Below are 17,555 nucleotides of genomic sequence, written 5' to 3'. Positions count from 1 at the left end.
CCTCCTCCAGGTTTTTAACACCAGAAGACTACACGCATCACAGTGTGACACCGCTAATCATTGTGTCCCATCCAGGTCCTCTCTCCGGGCTCCATCTTAGCCACGCAGGGCGCCGGCGGCCAGCAGATTCTGCATGTTATCCACACAATCCCTTCCGTCAGCATGCCCAGCAAGGTCGGCCAGCTGCAGACCATCCCCGTGGTGGTGCAGTCGCTGCCTGTTGTCTACACCACCATGCCTACAGACGGCGTCGCCACGGCAGCAATCACAGTGCCTCTGATAGGCAGCGACGGGCGCTCAGAAGGATCAGGTGAGTGGACATACCGAACCAATCAGCCTCCAGTGATGATGTCAGAGCAGCCATTTTATGCACGAGAAACACATTTAGCTGCTAGTTGTCTTGCTCGCCTTTTATGGGCAAAAATCCTTTACCACCATTACATGGGTAAGACCTCAGCAGCTTGTTGTGTTTCTCCTCCACTGATTCTTTGACCTAATTAATAGTAATTTGAACATTTGACTGACTGGTTCACCAAGTATTATTTTCTTTTTTGTAGCATGTAGCAGTTAGTGACAGTACCAAACAGTAGTTATAATTTGTGTCTTTATAGCCCAATAAAGGTTTTATGATGTAACGTCCGTTCTCGTTCTCCTCGCCGGTCTGTGGAATGCATGATGGGACATATCGCTAAAAGTAGTGACCACCGGATGGACACTACTTTTCAAGATGCATTGTGGGATACGTTGAGGGCCCTATATGGGGTCTATCATTTGTCACTAAGATTTTGGACAGCACTACAAAATGGCGAAGGGCCATATATAGTGATTAGGGAGTGACTTCGAACACAGCCCAGAATGTGTACAACTTTGGTAAATAGTTAGCTGCTTTAGCATGTTAGCCGCTGCTACATACATATTGATCATTTCCACTTTTCAGAGCCGCCTGTGCTTGCATACTGCAGTTTCCCAATCTCATATTCAGTTTTGCTCCCCCTACTGGCCACTGACAGTATGTCTTTTAGCTATTTATGGTAACATAAAGGTTTCAGCAGCTGTCTGCTGGCGGCTTGAGGTTAGCGTGCATCAGATGCTGCTGTGTTACCTTAAATTAGGACGACGTTCAGACACGGTGATCTCAGAACCTTTTCCTTCCTCATATGTGGAGACCGCCGACAGCACAATGAAATGTTATTGTATGATCGGCACACATACGCACAATTGTTCTTCTGTCATTTCCGGGGAGATCTGAGTATCGGAGTCTCAGAGGAGTACAATGGCCTCCCCAGGGGGAGCTGTGTGTGTAGCTGTGTGTTTGCGCTTTGACTTGCCGCCTGTCTGTCATTCTGGAAGCCCTCCACATGTGCCAGGTGATTGATAGTCCCACTTTAAATGAGGAAACCCACAGAGAGAAATGTTACACGTGTTGTAGAGAAATGTTCCTGCCTGCAACTCATCTGTCAGCCTCTCAGCGGCTCGTTCTGCCTCTGAAATATGTTTTCATTAATTCAAAGTAGAGAGCGCACATGGTTTCTGTTTAACTTTCTGATCTGTCATTTTTTTAACCTGAGATGGATGAGTGTGTGTGTGGAAGTCTGTAGCTGTTAGATTGTCCAAGTGATGAAACAATGGCAAAGAAAGAGGTGAAAAAGAGGCGTAATCCTTCCCTAAAGTAAACACCAGGGGAGAGCTCGGCATTTGCTCAGGCAAGCTGGCAAAACAGGCCTCCACCTCTTTGACAAACTGCAGAGAAGTCAGTGCAGTTCATCCAAATTCAAACCACTCAGGAATGTCAAGAAAAAGAATCTGTGGCCAGGAGATATAGAAAAATAGTCCCTGTGTGAAACAGCTCTGCAGACAAAGGTGACATTTTAGTTTTGTGTTCGCTGTCCCTTTAAGTGAAGGAACCAGATATTCTTCCTTCCCTTAAAAGAAGATCCTGTTAATCGGTCACTAAACTTCTTTAAAAAACACACACGTTGTACAAAGTCATCACAAAACTTCCCCTCACACCTTAAAGATTTGATGTTTCACACTGAAATATGAATAAAACAACAAGCGAACATGCTGAACTGATGAAAGACAGGGCCGAGGAGAGCCAAACAGAGCGGCTGAGAGCACACGGACTAAATACTCCAGGTGGTTGATGAGGCTCAGGTGAAAACACTGAAACAATCACACACAAGCAGGAAGTTTCAAGAGTTAAACACAAGAGAAAGAATAAAACAAGCACGGCCGGTTCCTGCTGATCGTGGATGTTTCAGAAAACTGTGATCAAACTTTGGTGTGTGTGTGTTTTTGCAGCCTCAGCTGAGGCTCACACTGATTTTATTCATTCAGCTCGCTTGCAGCGATCGTTCAGGCGTCCCCCTAAACTGCTGTACTCACACACCGTCAGCGGAGGGAGTCGGGCCAGGTGAATTCTGACGGTTGTCACTGCCTGTTCCCAAGACCGAAACACTTCAGATGAGAGCGTGACGAGGAAGGAACGGGAGGATAGGTAGACACAGAGAGGAAAGGGAGGTGGGGGGAGGCAGAGGAGATGGGTCGCATTTGAAAGAGGAAGGCTGTGATGGTGGAGGGTGGGTGGTGGCTTAATTGTCTCCAGAGACAAAAAGAAAAAAAGAGCACCATTTCTTTTGGTGTGTGTGTGTGTGTGTGTGTGTGAGACCCTTCCCACACCATCACACACACACCACCCAAATTCCTTCCCTTCCAAGCACCCCACCCCTCCTCACTCTCTTCAGGCTGGGTGGACTTTGAACATTATGGCTGCCACATTCCTGCAGATAGAGGAGGAAGAGGAGGAGGAGGAAGAGGAGGGGGGACACTTTTGTTTTCATTGGTTATCTTTTCAGACCTGATAATTAATTACAAGTTTGACTTATAAATAGTTCTTTCTGTCATGGTGTCAGCTTTGTTACTGATACAGTAAAAGAAAAGGAAAAGACCCAGCTGCATGTGAAGTCTGAGCAGAGACTCCCAGGACCCCCGGCTCCAGCTCCTCCTGAGAGACCTGGGAGCCTTTCTGGCCTCAGGGCCTTCTTGTGGTCATGTGTCTGGATCCAAAGACCACTAGCAGGGTCTCCTATATGCCAGACAGGTCTGTGGCGATCCAGATGAACACGATCCACGGGCCTCCACAGGGCCTATATATAGCTGTATAGAACAAAAGGCACTTTTCAACTGCAGGAACTTGCAGTAACGATTGTTCATAGTTTTGTGTGTTTCCTTTTCAGCGTAGGACACCTTGAGGTTTATTGAACCGGTCAATAAATCAATATCTCTAAACTTCATTATGTAATGAGCCAACAAAGCTTCTTCTCAGTTTTCTTCAAAAGAGCCCTGTTCCAATGAGCTGGAGTTCCTCCCTGAAACAGCCCGGTGGTTCCTGAGGTGGAAACACGCCTTCATCGTTCTGGTCGACCTCTTTCACTTTGATGATAGCATGTAGTGTAACCATCAGAGACAGATCCGTGAGTCCCACAGCTTGCTGAACCTCGAGGACACCCAGCGACGCCTTGAGAGATTTGTCTCTGATTTAATTGCTAATTAGCATTTTCTGTTCAGAATCTTCTTCATTAACATCTGTTCACGTCTGCGTCCTGAGATGGAAAGAAGGACGTTTCTCTTAGAAACTGGAGACTGAAACATGTCGAAACACCAACCACACATTCGGTCCATTAGTTCTGCTGAGGGCCTCGGACCAAGCCTCTGTCTACGTTTCTGGTAATGATCTCTTCTGTCTTCTCTTTAGATATGAAACATTTCTTTTCTTTTCTTTCTGCAGTTCGAATAAAACCTGGTTCTACGTCTCCGGTGGAGTATCAGAGCGACAGCGACGCAGAGAGCGGTACAGAGTCCGGATCGGCCTCCCTCAGCGCCCAGAGCCTCGACGCAGGGTGAGTCCAACAAACAAAATAAAAACATTTGCTCTTTGGTTGTTTCACTCCAAATGGGACACAAGCCTGAAACGGGACACGACCACCGATCATTGGTCTAAATTGGATACATGCTAGCTTCAGCTAGGCTTTGTGTGTACTTAGCATAGTCATAATAACCCCTGCTTTCAGTGTACAATGTTAGCATCTAGCTAACCATTGGTGGGTCATTAGCAATGATACATAAGCAGGCAAGGCGCCAAAGAGACCAGGCACATCGATAAGATTCTTTCACTACACAACCAATATTGTGACCTTGAGGAGTGAGATGAGTCCACATGGGCCTCTGCACAGCAGGATCACAGCGCCAGCCTCTCTGACCCAGTGGCTGATTGTGGTACTACAGCTGGACATCACTTGTTTGTGTTGTGTCAGCTGACTGTACCAAGGCCGCGGCACGCTCATGTGCAGCAGGGGTTTTTGGGGAGTGGTTTGGGTCTTTGTGTGGGTCGCCTCCATTGCCTGCAGGCTCCTGACTAATTACATTACTGCAGCTCTGCCATGACTGGGTGCTTATATAACCTTATATAACCCTCTGCACTGCACTGGAGACGCCCAGACTGTAACACAGGAAGACAACTGTGTGTGTGTGTGTGCATGCTCCGATTATCCATGAGGACATTCGGTACTCTCAGGGAACATTTGTAGTTTTGAACATTTAGAGTGTGTGTGTGTGTGTGTGTTTACAGCTTCTGCCACACCCGGTGGGCGCGGCTGCTTGACCCAACTGAAGTTTGGGGTGTGGACTTTGACAGTTAGCTTAGTGCTGTAATCTGTAAAAGAGAAGGGATATTTAATAGAAACAAAGTAAGTGTGTGTGTGTGTTGCTGGGCAGGGCCGTCCCAGAACTGGGGTGTAAACAAGGTTACGTAATGCAGTGTGCCGTCACACCTCCTTGTAAAATGGCAAGGAAGAAGAAGAGTGTTTGTACAGATGTTTATGTACGATGTCATTATCTAATACATGTGGAAAAAAGGGTCATATGAAAATCTAAGAGTGGGTAAACAAACATAGAAATAGAACATCATAGAAGAAAGACGGGGTGGACTCAGCTCGTCAGGTTCTATATTTCTGATGTGAGGAAAGGATGAAATAAAACATGGTGAGAACATAGGAGAGACGAGGAGACGAGCTGAGAAAGGAAGCATAGGAAATAAAATGTGACATTCTGACGCCCCCTGGTGGCCTGAACCTGAACACTCACTGACATCACTGACTTCCTCTCCTCGCTCTCTGCTTCAGGTCAGTCATGGACTTGGAGCCCGTCGATCCAGACTCACCGGACATCAAGAGGCGGCGGATCCACATGTGTGACTACGAAGGTTGTAAAAAAGTTTACACCAAGAGCTCCCACCTTAAAGCCCACAGAAGAATACACACAGGTGAGCAAACACCACCACAAGAAAAATCAAACTTTGACCTTTCCAAGGGTCCCTGAATGCACCATGTGCACCTCTAGCTGTATGTATGTAAATAATCTGTAGCGCATCTCATCTCCCGCCTCCCTCCAGGAGAGAAGCCCTACCACTGTACCTGGGAAGGCTGCACTTGGCGCTTCGCCCGCTCCGACGAGCTGACTCGACACTTCCGGAAGCACACAGGGATCAAACCGTTCCGCTGCACCGAGTGTGACCGTTCCTTCTCCCGGTCCGACCACCTCTCCCTGCACCGCCGCCGCCACGTCATGATGTGAACTCTCAACTCCCTCCCTCACTCGCTCCCCGCCCACCCTTTGATTTCTCGAAGTCCCTCACACAGCATATCTTGTACCAGTGGCCCCCACGCTTCCCGTTTCCTCCCTCCTCACCTCTGCGAAATAATCCTCTTCATGTTGAGGTCACAGGACAGTCTGGATTGTGTGTTTGTGTGTGCTTGTCGGAGGAAACAGGATTGTCTGTGTCCAACACATCCTCATCATCGTCACCGTCCACCATCCTCCGACTTTACCCCACCTCCTCAGAACGAGAAGGATGGACTGAAGGACATCCTGCAGCAGGGACGCACATCCATTCATCACATGCATTCATCCATCCACAAAGAGCGGAGGAAGAGGAGGGCGTGCAAAAGTAGGACTGACTTAGGATTTTTAAGGTGGAAGCTTCACTTCAGCAGCTGTTACAGTTCAGAAAGGAACCACCACAAGGAATCATCGTTTTCTAGCCTTGATGACCTACGTTGGGAAATGATGGTTTCATACAGGAACTCCGAGTTGATTAAAGTCCTCAGGAAAGGACAACATGAGTGTTTTTCACTGCAGGAACAAGGCGGCCCAAATGTGTACAGAAACAGCCTGTTCAGACTTCATTCACAGCCACCTCCACTCCTTCCTGTAAAATGGCCTATTAGTTCCTGCAGATGATCTGTGAGAGTTTCCTCTCAGAAAAAAGACCACTTTTCACACTGCAGGAATTTAAGGCAGGAACCACATGGTCCAATTGTTTACAAAAACAACCCGCTAATTCAGCCCTTTCAACATTCACGTGCTCCTCACAAGGTGGTGATGTAATAACAACCAGTGTGTTCTCATGTAGGGCTCTAAACAGGGCCTGTTGGTTCCTGCAGTGGAGAAACACAAGTTGGACTAAACAGGCTTAAAATGAGATTCACCTTCGATTAACGTCACAAACTGTAACAGTTCCTGACGATGGTAGCTGGAACATTCCCACCTGTGTTTGTGTCATCGCTCATATCATAGGAAGGAACAAAGAGGACCTGTTAGTTCCTGTGGTTCTTGTTTGGAAAAGTGTCAGAAACAACTCCAACTACGCCTGGCCATATCAGAGTCTGTGTGTCTGAGGAGCACAGCAGCTGGAGAGCCTCACCCTCCTTCCACGCCTCACCCCCCCCCCCCCACCCTCCCCTGGTACAGGGAGCTACAAGACTGTGAACTTTCTACAGATATTCATTTGTTTTCATTGTATCAATCACGTTGTTGTGTTTTCTGTGCCCGCCCCCCCGCACACACACCTTTCGGATTCTTCTTCGATAACAGTATTTGCTTTTTCTGTGTTGTCGTCGTCGTTGCTGTTGTTTTATGGAAAAGAAAAAAAGGCCTTAGGTCCTGTCTGTGTTTTTTTTTTCTTCTTTGCCAGGTTTCTGAACAAAATGGCGTCTTTAGAAAAAAAAAATGATTTCAGATGTTTTTGTTGTTTTCTGAGGCTGTGAAAAAGACAGAGGAGACACAAGTCGACTGAGAATACACGTCAAAACTCTCGTGCAGGGAATTAGGGGGAGCTTTTTCTCAGTGTGTGTGTGTGTGTGTGTTGTTCACAAGTAGTGTGTGGGTGAGTGTGCATGTTTTTGAGACAAACACATAATCAGAATTTAAGATTTTTATGAGTGTGTGTTCCGGGCACTTGTCGTTCTTTTACCTCTTGCCCGTCGAGCCTTAATAACTGAAGTCAATCTGTAAGGGCGACAACCTGGACCGCTGAGAGGCCACGTGTGTGACGCCGTGTGACCTCCGTCTGCAGTCTTTATTTGTTTTAGCACAAACCCGAGACTTTAAGGTGCTACATGTTCGTGTTTTCACATTCAAACCTTCATGTTCAGTCAAACGTTATCCACATGCTGATGCATTGTGGGTAATTTCCAAAAATATAGACTTCCCTGCAGTAGAAAATATCTTCCGACTACATTACAGCCATTAGTTCAGGAACCAACATGGCCGCCACTGCAGGTCACAGCAGCCTAAACGTCGCCTGTCAACGGTTCAGGGAAGAAACCAGGCACTGTGACGTGTCTGGAGTTCAAACCACGGGGAAAATAAGCGCTCTCTCTTATTAGCATTTCTACCAAGGCAGGGGGGATGGGGAGGGGGAGGGAGGGAGGGAGGGAGGGGGGAGTCGATACTATGAAGAGTGATAAGGGCCAGGACTTTACTCCCAGAGGTCAGAGGTCAAAAAAAAGTCAGAAATCTGAGGGAAAAAGACAATTCAGACTTTAATCTTCTAAAAGTCTTCACCTGTTTAACATTTGCCCTCAGCCTCTAACATAAACTAACAGTGTGAAAGCCTCCCTGGCCTCTAACATGTTGAACTCTATCGTAAATTAGCACAGAAGTGTTGACTCCCCCCCTCCTCTCGACCTGTTAACCCACGGCGTCCACGTCTTAAGCGAGCTGTTTCTCCAGCTCCGGATCTGGGCTGAACTTTTGATTATGCAACGAAACAAAACGAAACAATAACGCCGGCCTCGCTCCAGAGCGCCGTTCTGAACTCAGCGTTAGAGCACGAGCTGATAGACGTGCTACTCACAACACGGAGGTCACGATGTGGGGGGAGCATGCGCCATCCGTCAGGGTTAGAGCATGCGTCTGTCACCCCCGATGCATCCCTTTAACACAAACTGCTCCGTCGCTGTGCTCATCATAGAAAACAAATCTAGTAAGTGAGAGCAAAATGTTAAAACATCTGACCTTTCATCACACGAAAACGAAAAACTAAGAAGGACGCGCAGTGCATGCATGAGCAGGGCTGTGCACTGTAAAAAATAAACAAACAAACAAACAAAAATAAAGATAAATCCATCCTGGAGCTGGTTTTGGATTTTTAAATAAACTTTAAAAATCCAAATTCAGTCGCTTGTTTTGATGGATTATTTTTTACAGTGCAGACACACTTTAACACCCCCCCCCCTTCTGCTTCAAGTTAAAAAAAAAAAAAAGCACATCTTTCTAGAGAGTATATGCATTTGATTGCAATTTCCTTTCTTTTGTAAACTGTTGATAAAGACATTAAGGACAATGAGAAATAACTAAGAGAAATCCATGTACATACATGTAAATATCAGAAAGTGCAGAGTAAATGTAACGGGTGAATTTCTATTTTTAACACTGACTAGATAATGTGAAAAACTCTTTTCTTCTTCCTCTGTTGGTTTGATGACATGTGTTTCATCATGTGTATTTTCTTTCAGATCTAAAACATTTGTTTCGTAGTTTCTTAAAAAAAAAAACAATGGTCCCACTTGTGTTGTGCACACTCGTGTTGCATGAGAGTAGCCTTCTTGTTTTCTAATAGTGACGTTGGTGAGCATGTCAGTGTGTGTGTGTGTGTGTGTGTGTGTGTGTGTGTGTGTGTGTGTGTGTGTGTGTGTGAGACAGTGTGAGGGGAGGGAGGGAGGTCGTTGTTGACCTGAACAAACAAAATGAGGATTCATATTTTGACATCAGACCTTAATAATATTTCAGCACAGCAGAGTGAACGTACGTCGTTTTTGGGTCACAGAATCTTTTACGGAAACTTTGGCGAATATTTTATTGCAGAGAAATATCCCTAATAAAGTTTAGACCATTAAAAAAACTAATGCTAACGTATTTTCTGTTATGTTAATGTAAGATTTTAGCAGACAAAGCTAACCATATTTAAATAATACGTTTGTGTTCTAGCATTTCAGATTTAAACCAAAACAATCGCTCTTTGTTAGCTTTAGACATTAGGTTAGCATAGCTAATGCTAACATAACAGAGAAGGGGTGTTTCCCCGTGCTAATCAATAAAAATGAAGATAAAATAATAACTGAGCAGAAGGCTAGCTCGTAACAAGGTTGAACGAATGTGCCTATTCGTGATGAATCTGTTTGTTAGGATTCCTGCAAATGGACGTTTATTTGTGGTACTACCCAGAAGAATCATAGACAAACCTGTTAGCGTAGCTAATGCTAACATCATTTCATAAAGAACAGATGTTCTTTCTGAGCACTTAAAGCTAAGTAAGAAGAAACTAGCTAGGAGAAAGTGGACAAATGCTAATGTTAATGCTATGTTCCAGTTTCCTTCTTATGTAAATTTGCAGTTTTCTGATAAACCTGAATGAACCTTAGCTAGCAAACCAGCTGGATTCTTGCTAAATTTGTGAGAAAAACAAAAATGCTAGTTGCTACCTGCTAGCTTTCAAAGATGGCGGCTTGTTGTGTTTAATATTTGACGTGCCACAAATGAAATTGGCTCCAGCACAGCAGGAAGCTCACAGACAGACCCCCCCCCCCTTCAAAATAAAAGTCTTCTCTTTAAGACGATGGATTCTGACCCCCTTTACTTCTCGGGGCACACGGGCCGTCGCTTTATAAGCACACCGCTCCGCTCTGGTGACCATCACAATCACAGCAGGCGGTATATTTACACACACACACACGTCCAGAGTCACACTGAGGACATTCAGTCATCAGACAAAGATCGTTTCCATGGTGATGGTTGGATTTGTTGCTGGGAGACTGATGCATGTGTGTGTGTATTCCTCTAATGTTCATGTGTAGAAGCAGGGATGTGTGTGTTCCCCCCCCCCCTCCCTCTGCTGACACCTTCCACTTCCTGTCTGAGGTGATGACATCACTGACTGAGTGCCTCGACTCGCCGCCACTCAAACTTTAAATCCCAAATGTTTTCCGGTATTTTCTATTGAATGCAGTAACTTATGGGCCAGTACTATATATTTACTCAGTGCAATGCAGTTATCATTATAATAATACAATTATTAATAATATTTTTTTCTCTTTTTTTGTATTTGTACAGAACAAATGTGTAAAGATCAGTGAGAAGAACGTGAGCTTTTTGATACTGTGACTCATGGTGTTTAAAAGTCAGTTTCTCCCTGTACAGTTGTGATTATTTCCCCTCTTCCTCTTCTTCTTCTTCTTCTTCTTCTTTTATAGAATAAAAAAAATGTTTTTGGTGCAATTTAACCCCCCGCTGTCTGCGTCATCTCTTACATCGACCTGAGAAAGAAAAAACAATGGCTCACATCTGCAAACATGAATCCTGCAGCAGACATGTCAGTCTGTTGCACTTTGAGGCGTTTGCCACAAGAGGGCGCACTATAACAGTGAATGGGAGGAAGAGGAGCCGGGCAATGATAAAGCACAGAGTATCTGTACAGAGTAATATAAGTGTGTGTGTGTGTGTGTGTGGTTTATTGGCCTCATGCAGCCAGGATCAGGCCAATCATTGATCCAGATGGACACACACACACCATATCAATACAATAAACTGATCAAACTTTAGCTGTGCTGTTACGTCAGAGTCAGTGGTGGAAAGTAACTAAGTATTTGTACTTCGTTACTGTACTTAAGTAATTTTTTTGTATAGTAAAAATAATAGTGCACTCTGACTCCATGCTGCAGCTGTTACCTGTGCTTTCTCCTCCACTACATTTCTACAGTGTCTGTAGTTCCTTGTTCCATGTGATGAACACAGTGCTGGACTGATGTGAGGTCAGACTCTGCATGGAGATGGTGTCACGCTGCCGGCTGTGTTTTTATAATGAGCCTCAGTCATGGTGCCGGTGCTCTGGCTCAGTGAGCTAACTAGTTAGCTGCTGTCTGCTAACACAGGTCCATCCATTAATGTCTGATTAACATGAATCATAACATGAATCTACAGCAGGAACACTGACACAGTAAACATGCTGAATGCCTGTTTGTTATCAGCAGCCTCTCTGTTCACTTGATGCCCACAGCCTGCCTCATGACACACAGACCTGTCCATATATGTATTCAGTGTGTGAGTACTTTTACTTTTAATACTTTAAGTACATTTAAAAGTACTTAAGACTTTTACTTAAGTAGGATTGTTGATGTAGCGCTTCTACTTTTACTTGAGTATATATTTTGCTGGTTATTTGTACTTTTACTTAAGTACCAAGCTTCAGTACTTCCTCCACCACTGGTCATAGTTTGATCTCTGTGTGAAGTGTGTGTGCTTATGTCTGAAAATAAATGTGTGTATGAGGGTAACTGTGTGTGCACACACTCCACCCCTCGTCCTCCACTCGCCACCCATTGATAACTGGGGTCAGATCCAGTCTCCTGTGACTCAGAATTCTCAGAATTCAAGTCACAATCCGGGGTATCTGTAGCTTCCATCTGCCCGTCCGATATTCATCTCTGAGTATTTTAGGACAAAAAGAGTCTGTGATGACGGGTGATAGGTGAGAAGTCTGCTTCTCCTTCTGAGAACAGGGCGACTGTGCAGACACTGTGGGTGATGGTGGAACAGCACAGCTGATCCCTGCGTGTCTGAGCCAGGCGTCACAGCCTGCAGGTGTTGTGGGTTGTTTTGACAGCTCTGTTGGCCGGCTTCCCTCTTTCTGTCCACTCACATGTCATCAGGACTTGTCCCGGCTTCTGTCCGTCATAAATGGAAGGGGTTAAAGCAGCCAGGACAGAGAATGCCTGCTTCACGTGAGACTGAACACAGGATCAGCAACCTCAGATGCACCCTGATGAGATGACAAGTCTGCAACATGTTCCAAGAGAGAGAGACGCCAAAGAATCCAAAGCACGTGGAGCGAGGGCTGCAGCCGGTCATTACTGAGGAGACACTTCCTGAAGAGTTAAAGAGCAACAGATGGAGAAAGTTCATGTCTTTGAAACTCAAAGAGAAAGAAGGACAAGCTTCACTGTCTAAAACATGCCAATATGATGAGCTGGTAACAGGAGTGATGTCCCACAATAAGAAGACAATATGACATGACAGCAGCAGGGTTAAAAGAACAAAGGTGACAAATGACGGGCGGGACCGAAGAGCAGCGTGGGAAAGATCCACCATCACTCACTACAGAGGAGACTCTAAGCCGGGTATTTTGAAAACCGAATATTTTCTTCCCTCCGTTTTCGAAACACACATCATCGTTTTCAAAAAAAAGTTTCTGTTTACATTAACCCGCATAAATACGCTCCCAAGAGCCGTCATAACTACTCCAGCCCTGTGGCGGGCAGTGTGGGAAGAAGGAGCTTTGTGTCAGAAGTTGTTCCAAAGTTGCTGAACCTGGAGACCTGACCTTCGGGGCTCAGACTTGAAGCCCATGGAGAAGTGTCAGAACTTGTAGTTCACGCCGCAACCACTGGGGGCTGGCTCCAAAAGCGAGTAATTTCCCATAGACTCCCATGTTAAAATGGCCGACTTCACAGCAGAAAAAAACATGTTTACAGCCTGGTACAAAAAACCACTCTGGTCTCAGATGATAGGTTCTCTTCTAGTGTCAGTTGTACAGGGGGTGAATTTTTTTACAACTCACTCGTTTCAATTGTATTCGGACTTAAAATTACGCATAATTATGGGCGTTGCCGCTTGAGTGACAGACAGTTGACGTATCACAGCGTGAGTTTCCTGCTTCCACGATCGCCCGCCCCCCTAAACCCCGCTCGTGCTCCCCCTCTTTGTCCATATTTGGAGTTTTGGCGGACGCTACCAACATGGCGGCGGTCGGAGCGTCCCGGAACCTCCCACCGAGCCTCAAAATGGCTCTTCAGAAACAAACGGGTGACGTCACGGAAGCTCTGTCCATAGTTTTTACTGTCAATGGTCAGAAATTGCTGAACCTGGAGACCTAACATGTCTCTGCTCCTCTGCACAGTGAGAGCAGCTGTATTTAAAATGCAAACACGTAAAAAGTGCTGACACCAACAGAACTGCAAACGCTACCCAGAATGTTTCCATCACTAGACTACAGCCGCTCTGGCAGCCGTACTACACAAAAAAGGTTGCACCAACTGACGCGCTGACTGCCGCAAACTTTTCGTCAGTTTTCCAAAATCTCCACTTTTGCCGGAGTGTTTAGAAAGTTTCTGTGTAAATGAAAGGCACAAAGGGAGGAACAGTCTTCGTCTTTACAGATACCCAGTATGTGGAAACAGGCTCCTAGGCTCAAACCCACAGATGACGTGAGGTGAGGCCCGGCTGCAGTACGGGTCATAAAGCGATGGGACACACAACTAAACCCTGAAAGTTCTCCTCACTGGGTGAGGGAGGTGTGTGCTCAACACCAAGCTCCAAGATGGCCGCCCCCAGCAGATCCTTTGGCCCTTATGTTTGTATGGAACCCTACATGTATACACAGAATCTATGGGTGGAGAAAACACACTTGGTTCTCTTAAACCAAGCTTCTGAGTAAATGTGAGAGTTCTTGTGATGTGTGTGAGCCAGGGACCATCAGCCTGCTCCAGATTAATGTGGCTCAGATTATACAGGAAACAGCTTCTGGACTCACAGACCACAGAACAAGAGACGGAGAAGTTAAACTATCAAAATCCATACATTAAAAGGAGAAAAAAACGAGCTTAAATCAAACCTAACACAAGTAAGAGTAAGAAGACATGTGGCTGCCAGGACAGTCGGAGGGAGACTGCAGACTGCAGAGCAACATGCTTCCTGTTTGGTGTCAGACCAGCTGACCTGATCGCCTCTCTCACTCCCCACAGGTGCTTTCACTTATTGATCACTGCTGAAGCTGGGTCAGGTTTAATGGAGGTTACTTTACTCTGCATGCCATAGGTGCAAAATGTCAAAACATGTCACCATAGCAACCGGTCAAACACCACATGAGACACCAGTCGAGTGTACCAGGTGCTGCCTGAGGCCTGAATCTCAAACCCTCCACAGTTACACAACCACTCCGAATGCTCTGCGGTTTTTCTGCAGGCAGCGCTGCACAATCAGCCGGACAAGTTTTAACAGGAGCTTCACCGCTGCGGCTCTGGAATGAGCCGTGAGCCGAGCAGCCAGCTTCACCAGGCCCCGGAGCTGAATGTTGGGCTGCACGAAGCCAAAGAAAATGAACCTTTAAAAAGTGATCGTAGATAAACAGGTGAGTCATCCGAGAGCAGGGAACAACCTGTAGCAGCGCCGCTGCCAGATTCACTCTCTGTTCACGACTGGAATGTTCTGAACATGAAAGAGTAAAGTCACGAGTACATCCACATATTCAAACCCGCTGACGGCACGGAGGTCAGGGGGGGTCACTGCGGCGTCACATCAGGATGGATCAATCAATCAGATCATTTGTTTGTGTCAAGCTAAGGTTAAGCTAATTAACAAGCAAGCGTCAAATCTGCTGCAGACAAGCTAACGCTAGCTAGAGGTGCAAGCACGCAAACAGCTCATTCGTTTTTGCTAGCATGTTAGCTAACATTAGCTAGCGTGGCAAGGGGTCGCCGGGTTTAGCTGTGACTGTGAATGAAGCTATTTTTAGTGCACGTGGATCCACAGCACATCGCATCATGTGCCACGAAGGGACCTGGCCTGCACACACATGCAGAGTACACTGAGGGCGTCGCCCCAGATGATGAGGCAATGAGCCGCTGAAAGGCACAAACATAATGATTACTTTCCCTGCCAGCAGAACGCCGCGGCGGCTCCGCCCGCGCTGCCTTTATGCTCCTTTATATTTCATGCTTAATTGTTGACATTTTTCCTGTCGGAACAGCAGGTTCTTTTGTGTACGGCTGTTACCGGCGGTGTTACCTTTCACCACATCACACGCAAAGACAATCCGGTATCTGCGACCTGTAAAAAGGTGCGATGGAGCGGGGGGGTCGATGCCAGCGAATCATTAACCGCTCACTGTTTCTTGCTCAAATCTGTCAATAATATTATCTCCGCACAGACAGGACTTTATATTGATGTCATGCACAGATTCTTGTGTGGTGGGAAACTCTGGGGGAGTGTGGAGTTAGCTCAGAGCGCTAATCCCCTGTAGAAACACATGTATTTTAGGTCTTAGCTACGTCAACAATAACACAAGCTTAAAGCATAAGAAAGGCTTTGAAATGAAGAGGGGACCATGGCAACAAACACTGCCGGCATGACAGCAGGAGCAAGTTGGCAGCAATTTGGATTTATTTATTTTTCTTTTTTTTGTGTCAGTTTAGCTCTTTTTTTGGGCCTCTACCAACACCTGAACAAGGTTATTTGGGCCGCGTTCTTTGCAAACTCTGTGACAGTAGATGGCGCTGAGAAGAGCTGCTGTAACCCACTCTAGTATTCACTGCATATCCAGTCAGTCCCACGGGATCAGTCCCGAGACAGAGAAGAAGAAGAGCTACAAGGAGACACGGCGGCGGAAAGTTTCCTCCATGAAGGCCACGGGCCACGGGCCACGGGCCAGCACAACACCGCACACAAATCTGAAGATCTGTCATGTTCGTGTGTTTATGATCCACTGTAAAGGCTGATGTTTAAGCATTTTGTTTGCTGCACATTATTTGTTTTGTTTGAATAATGAAAAATATTTCTCTCTGACTAATTTTTTGCTGAACATACATCTATAAGTGCTCTTAAGAATAATTAACAGTATAAATACATAGGTCGGGTTTCAGTGAAGAACTGGTTGAATGTCCATACCTTGGTCAAATCTTAAACACAAGCTGTAATGTGGTCCATACACAGTCATGGGTCACACTGGGTTTTCTGGTTGTGTTCAGCTCGGGTTTAGAAGGCCCTACAAGTCCTGATCAGACGAACATGACTCAGAATCAGGTGCTGCACATCTTCAGCAGACCACCCAGAAATCCACTTGGATGCAGGAAATCACATCTACTCAGTCCAAATGTTCCTGGGGTCGACCTTCAGCCGTCTCTGCTTCACAGAACATAACCAATAATGTCCAGCAGGTGCCCGTATCAATGGGCTTTGGCCCCACAAACCGCCAGAATGCTCAACATGAGTACAACGTATGTGGCTGCGTGCGGGGAACAAATGTCACATCCTACAGAATCTCACTCCGAGGCTTTTTCCAAGTTGGCAGCTCTGAGAAGGCTTTTTTTTACAGTTAGCTCAAAGGCTAACTTAGTTATTTTAGCTCCTCTTGAGTCTCCACCAACACCTGAAGGAGTCGTGTGTCTGTTAAACACTGCGCTATGTTCACTAGCTAGCTGCAGACGTTTTCCATTTTCCCACCAATTCTCAAAAAACATTTGATTTGTCAATTTGTTACTTCAAAATAAAAATGGTTTTACAGTTTTTTCATCTCTCGAGCTTTCTGAACAAATGTTTTTTTCCCTACAAAGTCCAAAGAAACTCGACACCATGCACTGGTATGTTATGAATATTTTTATTATTCCATTGCAGCATCACTGCTGCACAAACAGTGAACAAAAAATGAACCATTGTTCTAATTAATTTGTACAGAAACAATTTGATAATTCTCTCACACACAAGGTATCAAAACAAAATTAAACCAGTTCGCACATAAAACCGATCTAAAAGCCCTTTAATAAAAAAAAAAGAACAAAATATTAATATAATAACAGGAAATATTTACAGTTGAAACAGTTCTATGTACACAGTGGGTGGTCAGCGCTCCCTCCTGGAGAGAGACGGGAGAACTTGTATCCTCAGGACGAAACTTAAAAATGAAAAAGTCAAGTCAAACAATCATAGTGTTGAAATAACAGGATGGTGAATGAACACACAGGGAGGACAATCAATGCTTTGTTTTTTATAACCTCCATGGAGCTGTGGGTGGGTGAAACCAGCGTCTCAGAACAAACACAAGCTTTAAAAAAGATTCTACAGGCAGGAAAATAATGAGAAAAGTCGGATTATCTGTGAAGTTTAGCTGCTTCGCTTTAAGATGTTGAAGCTAATTTAGAAATAAAACGTCAGTTTTAAGTGAAAAGGAGACTGCAATTGACCGTTATTCCTTTCTTTGCCTGTAGGAGGCGACCTGCACTTGTCAGGTGCTTTTTTTCACTGTTATCCTGTAGGTGGTGCTGCTGCAGGTTCCTTGCTGCTGCTCCCCCTTGTGGAGAAGCAGCAGAGAGAACCACTTCATCGTATTTTTAACTTGTTACCAAGGCAACAAACATCGCGTTCAGAAGGTGAGGTGGGATCAGGTGTGT

At 45.5% G+C, this 17,555-nt stretch overlaps 1 protein-coding gene across 2 annotated transcripts in view; it reads left to right on the top strand.

The window, feature by feature from the left end:
• klf8 (Kruppel like factor 8) overlaps window positions 1–9,245 on the top strand; it is a 44,168-nt gene extending 34,923 nt beyond the window's left edge. For both annotated transcript variants that reach the window (XM_028421037.1, XM_028421036.1), the window contains exons 4-7: window positions 76–310; window positions 3,788–3,899; window positions 5,181–5,320; window positions 5,450–9,245. In XM_028421037.1, coding sequence (XP_028276838.1) covers window positions 76–310; window positions 3,788–3,899; window positions 5,181–5,320; window positions 5,450–5,631 — 669 coding nt within the window. In that variant the 3' untranslated portion in view covers window positions 5,632–9,245. The remainder of the gene's footprint in view (window positions 1–75; window positions 311–3,787; window positions 3,900–5,180; window positions 5,321–5,449) is intronic.
• Window positions 9,246–17,555: the final 8,310 nt, after the last annotated feature.

This window comes from Parambassis ranga, chromosome 14 (genome assembly GCF_900634625.1).
Source record: "Parambassis ranga chromosome 14, fParRan2.1, whole genome shotgun sequence".
Classification (NCBI taxonomy): Eukaryota; Metazoa; Chordata; class Actinopteri; family Ambassidae; genus Parambassis; species Parambassis ranga.
This window is presented reverse-complemented; position numbering and strand designations above follow the sequence as displayed.